Source organism: Ascidiella aspersa, chromosome 9 (assembly GCF_963924565.1).
Source record: "Ascidiella aspersa chromosome 9, kaAscAspe10.2, whole genome shotgun sequence".
Lineage (NCBI taxonomy): Eukaryota > Metazoa > Chordata > Ascidiacea > Phlebobranchia > Ascidiidae > Ascidiella > Ascidiella aspersa.
Window position 1 is genome coordinate 2023780 of NC_139455.1, and position 6210 is coordinate 2029989.

Genomic DNA, 6210 nt, shown 5'->3' on the forward strand with positions numbered 1-6210 from the left:
ACAGCATGCTACGTAGACGTTCAGTAAATCAACAAAAATACGGTAATATTTTTTTAAAGATTTCATGCATTTGCAACCGCATTGAATAATATATAAACATCGTAACATAACAGGCAATTAAGTAAGCAATATAAGGTTTTGGACAACTTAAGGAATACGGTTGATAGTCCTGGTACGTTAAGATTTTTTTCCAAAAAACACCACTTCTATTTTAAGAACAGCATAGGGATTTTGCCATACACGTTAAACACATAGAAACAATCGGAAAAAAATAAGAAAAGATAACACGCGCCAATGTAAATGCATCGGATTAAACACCAATAAAACATTGTATGAGTTTGTGAATAACTAAGCAATCATTTTAAGGTTTTAGGGAAAACTTAAAAATAAATTCAGTAAAAAGTTTGAATAGTCCTGATTCGTTTGGTTCCAATATTAAAAAATTAAAAAACAGTGAATATTATTCCAAGTACAACATGCATTTCAATGGCGAAAAAAAGTGTATTTTCCGTATTTCAATCTGCCGCGCGTCCCCTGGTCATAACCTCCTTGACTTTGCTTCTAATCTTTGAGTGATTTCTTTTGTCCTTCTATTCAGAATGGCTTAAATCTTCTGGATTCCTTCATCGCTCTTATCTTCTGCTTGTCTTCTTCAAACTTTCTTCTAAGGTCAGCGATTTCTAAATTGCGAAAAAAAATTGGTTGTAGAAAATGAAATATATAACATTGTTTTTGTACGTGCCACAAAAAACACTACCGGATAGCCAGTATAGCGCTACTTTGTATAACGCTACCTGGCTATGCAAAATTAATAAACACAGGGTTGCCACACAGTTTTATAAAAAAATCACATGCAAAAAGCTTTAAAAAAACGGCATTTAAAGGCTTTCCAAAAAAAATATAGCTTTTTAAGACCTAAAATTGAAACGCTCGACAGATTTTTTAATATAATTCGAAAATAAAACAGTATAAATTTGCAGTATAAATTTTTTTTTATTTTTTTACCGGTCTTACTAAACACATAACTTAAATCTGCACATAAAGACAATTTAATGACTTTTTAAAGACTTTTGAGGAAAACATTGGGAAAACAGTATAAATGCCATCGTCTACACAATAAAAAATAGTTACAAAGGTATAGCTAATAATTTTTAGTTTTTAACTGGTCTTACTAAACATATAACTCGAAGCTGCACACATTCAAAAACTATTTAAAGACAAGAAAAACATTCAAAGACTTTCAATATGTAAATCAATTCAAAGACTTCTGGCAACCCTGCCTATTTCAATTTAGGGGGTTGTTTTTAGAACTGTTCCTAATGTGACAAAAAACAAAGAACTTACTTTCTCTTTTCGATTCACGAATCTGATAGGTGTACACATTGAGTAGCTCCTGGATAAAATGCACAAAACAAAATCAGAGTCAGGGATTTAAAAGGTTTCAAACAGGCAGCATTCGAACAACCCTGACTAAAAACTACAGTTGATATTGTAATTTTGTAAATATAAAAAACATTTTTATTTATTTGTTTAGTAATATACCATGTTTGAGTCGCGTTTTGCAAAACAAAAACAGTAACACAGTACTTAGTTGGGCCTTAACATTAATGCAACTTTAACTGACCCATAAGGTAAGCTGCCTATTTGAACAACAGGTTAACACAGTGGTTTTTAACCGGGGTGCCACAGCATTTTGTTTAAAGGGTGCCGAGAGATATTTGAGAATCTTTAAGAATCTAACTTTTACTCAAATCTTACAACTTTTTGTGTAAGATTAATGGAATAAATCCAATTAGAACTTCCTACGCTGTGCAGAGTCGATGTGTGTTGTTGCAGATAGGCGTATAAAAAATTAATATGGCAGAAAAATCCTATTTTTTGGAATTTTTTCCTTGGTTTTATGTGTGTCTCCTGTGACGTAACTTTTGAAGCGTGACGTAAAATTGGCAAATTTATTTGTTCGGCATTTGCATAAATCTGCTTTGGAAAAATAAAATTTTCTGTTATTGCCACAAAAATATTTAATTTGTTGCTTCGATTGTTGATTCATTTTGTAAACTTTATGTAAATACTTTTTGTTTTGCACGTGACGTGACTATTTCGGCATAACTGCATCGGCATAAAAGTTAAAAACTGCTGCACAAGAACGTGTAAATCTTTTAAAATATGGTCCACAGAATGAGGGGTGGCTGATAATATTGGATGGGAGCAGTGGAAAAAACCTACGGAAAAATGTTGTAGGGGTGCCACAATCTATTCATCATTTTTGAGGGGTGCCACAATCTATTTATCATTTCTGAGGGGTGCCGCAATCTATTTATAATTTCTCAGGGGGGTCGCAATCTATTTATTATTTTTGAGGGGTGTCGCAATCTATTTATTATTTCTGAGGGGTGTCGCAAGCCATAAAAGGTTGAGAGCCACTGGGTTAACACATATGCTGGATATGTTTTAACTTTACTCTTCTATAGTTCATAATTATCATGTTTTGCATAAACCCTATATTGTATGTTTAAACAACCCTAATAAAAATATAACATAGTTAAATTTTACCCTTTCTTTTCGTTTTTTCTTCTCTTTTTGTTTAATTTTTAGTTGGTTGGTTTCTGAGCGACTGAATCCGGCATTTTTTCCTGTCTTTGTTACTTTTACCCAACCGTCTTCATCCGGTATCCCTTCTTTTTCAACCTCCACTTTTTCTTCCTGAAAAAATGAGAAACACAGCAGTTTACAAAACTGTCGGTTTTTTAAATGTCTAGTAAACGCACACACAGATTTAAAAAGTGTATTTTTAATTTAATATTTCAAGCCACTAACAACCAAACTGTATTGAATCCTAAAAATTTAGCAAAATTGTATGATTAATATTCTCTTTATTTGGCTCAAATGTTTTAATTTGGACTCAAGGGTGTTATCTATTTTTAAAGGGAGATAATATTTGAAAAGTATTCTGTTTTCTAAATAGTTTTGGTTTAAGTTAACTTAAATTTCATTGTTAAGCAAATATTATCCTTAACATAGTCAATATTTGGGGCAATTGTAGAAATATGTTTAGAGTTTGATTTCTTATTTTACCACATTAATTTCTTTTATTAGGATCATTGCTGTCAGTAATTCAAAAAGACCAAGATAATATAATTTACAAAAACTATTTAATGTAAAGTAATTTTAATGCCCATTCAAACCTCTTCAACCCTCTTGTCGTATTCCTCCATAAAACTGTCAATTTCACTTTGTAGCTTCTTAACATCTGGTCTGGATTGAACATATTCAAAACACCATTCTGCAGAAAAAAAAATAATTCAAAATAAAGACAATATGACATTTATATATTAGACCAGTGGTTCTCAACCTTTTTTCTTTTGTGGCCCATTTTCGTTGCACAAAAATTCTGTGGCCCACTCAATGTTTATAATAAAAAACGAACTATAAACTAGGTTTAGAACAAAACACAGCAGAACATGTTTCAAAACACATTATTTCTTTAACCGTTCACTAGCTGCTGAACAATAAATTTACATTCCTTATCAATTCCTCCCCAAGCCATTATTATTATAAGATTAAGTATAGTGACACAAATGAAACTAAATTTCCACCAGTGAGCCATGGCCGTCCGGTTGAGAACCGCTGTATTAGACTGTCTTGTGGTTATTGCCAACAATAAACCATGAATAACCAAGTATATCATTTAAGGCAGAATAACGTTTCCGAACATTGAATTTACTGTTAATATGTAATTTACAAAGCTGTATTGTTAAAATTCCTACACAATAAAACTATTTATAATGCTTTAACATAGAAAATTCTGGGCACTTTTTTATGACTAAATAAAAGTCAATATAATGCAAATTTAACCCACATTTAAATCAACAGAAGATCTTGAATAAAAGTTTTAAAATATTTTTGCTTATAAGATTGTAGTATCACGACATAAAAGAATCAGAAGTTTTTTATTTCTTCAAGACAATGCTTTATAATGCATTTAAAAAAGGGTAAATATTATATTTTGTTACTTGATTTTTTAATTTAATATTTAAAGGGTTAGTTTACTTTGTACTCCAGTAAGCATTTCACACTTTTCCGTGGATAAGATTATTGGACTTTCATCGTTTGCACGTTCCAAAGATTTCTGGAGGCCTTTGTTTGTTTGAAAAGTTAGATAAGCGACATAAAACCCTTTCACTGACGGAGAAGGGAAATACTTCGTGCCCTTAACGGCCTCTTCCACATTTCCAGGATTTTTTTGAATTCTCAAATCTGTTACTTTTCCGAACGGACCAAATATCTGTCGAAGTCGCTTCTGCAAAAAAATACAATAATGTTAAACATGGATATTAAAGTTTTGGAGCATAATAGTTGGAGGTTGTATTAAGAATATCAAAGCCCATCCAGAACTAGGCATCATCTTGAATGTTCCAAATAAATCTTTATTCATTTTCAACATATTAAAGCTATTTTACGTTGGTAGCGGGGGCGTATCCAGAAATTTAAAAAGGGGGGGGCCTGAATTTTCAACTTGGGGAATTCCCCTCTTTTTCGTCTGACGTTAATGACGTCATAATAATAGCGATTGAGATAACGTCATAAATAATACCGCAGTGTGCAATCGTTAATTTCAGGAGTGAATCGAAAACAAGACCGTGAATGTGATTGATTTTGGTAGATCCATGTACGGGACCACGCTAAATTGCAAGCACGCCACCTGCAATACTAAACAAAGATCGTTTTCCAGGGTGTTATTCGACTAGCACAACATAAAAACGCCACTTAAATAGTTCTAAAATCAGTGTTGTTAACCTTTTTAAGAGAGGGCATACCTGGCGAGCGAAGCGAACGCGATTTTTTTTGGTATAACGGCATTTCTTTTAAATTTATTGCAAGTTTTATTACATTGCCGAAACTAAAAAATAAAAAAATATGTCCAATATTTTTGAAAACGTTTTCCATTTGTCCGCGAAGCACTTGGCAGCCCTCCACGGCGCAACGGTAAAGCAGCGCTGTTCAAAAGACAGCATTAAAATGTAAACAAAACGGACGTATAAAAGTCATTGAAAAATTTTCACACTTACGTAGTTAAAATAGTCGAAAAGTATATGAAATGGAAAACTGCGAGAAACATCAGCACCGCCTAACTCGACGTTATAAGCGAGAAAAAGGCGGAGACCGCTAGATTTATTGTTGTTAATTGTCGAACACACACTTGCTAATCAGCCAACCTGAACGAATAAGGAAATGCGAGAGAAAAATATCCTGCGTTTACGGTCGACCAAACAAGAAACGAAAAACGGCGTTTTGCATTTGATTTTGGTTTCGCAATAGGTTAAGACGCGTGACCCAATTACATTAAAAAACACGCAGCTTCGGACGATGAGGCTGACAAAAACGAACAAAAAACGATATTGTCACTTACGAAAAGGGGGGGTCCGAACCCCCAAATCCCCCTTGATACGCTACTGGTTGGTAGCAATGCGTTTATTGTGATCTAAAACGGTTGCTGTTGCTACATACATTACTAGCATTTGCCTAACAAATTACTGTTTACCATTAATATCAAATAGTTTTAATATTAGCAATACCTTTTTAGATAATCAAAAACCTGTTGTTGTATGAGAAATTTGCAATAACTGTTTCCATTTATATTTACCAGCAAATAACGATGAACAACTAATAAAACTGTAAAATTTTTAGCCTCTATAACTTACTTAGTTTAAATGTGAGTTAACATAGACGGAAATAAGGGATTCATTCAAAATATCTGTAAAACACAGAATCTAGTTCATTTCAGTTTCGAAAGTATGGCAGATCTCGACAAATCTTGCCTTATAATCCCAGAAAAATTGGGTTGAAAATTGTGTGCAAGTCCAGTGACCACACAAAATGTTTTAATAAAACATTGGGTGTGCACCTGACATAAAATGCAGCCTGAATGCAGGTTTACTCTGTTAAAAATAAGCAGGTACACTTACCATTTACTTCAAGGTTAAGTTAAATACATGCTTATAAAAGCAAAAATTGTCAATGGAGAAACAACAGTTGACATAATCTAACCTCTGAAACGTAAGGTGGTATATTCAGGACAAGCAAAGTGTTGTTGTTGTTGCTGTTGTCCAAGGCTCCCTTCTTTCGAACAACATGCTGTTTAATGAACAAAGAGTGTCCGTGTTCTGATTTGTCATCAAAACGGAGACGAATTTGTTTTAAATCGGCCAT

The 6210-nt window shown here is 33.1% G+C and overlaps 1 protein-coding gene across 1 annotated transcript; it reads right to left on the minus strand.

The window, feature by feature from the left end:
* Positions 1-110: 110 nt before the first annotated feature.
* LOC146131832 (ribosomal RNA-processing protein 7 homolog A-like) lies at positions 111-6210 on the minus strand. Its single transcript, XM_083397092.1, has 6 exons — positions 6049-6210; positions 4051-4300; positions 3186-3283; positions 2554-2703; positions 1345-1393; positions 111-680 (listed from the first exon to the last, which is right to left on the minus strand). The coding sequence occupies exons 1-6, from the start codon at positions 6208-6210 to the stop codon at positions 595-597; spliced, it is 795 nt and encodes a 264-aa protein (XP_083253218.1). The 3' UTR covers positions 111-594.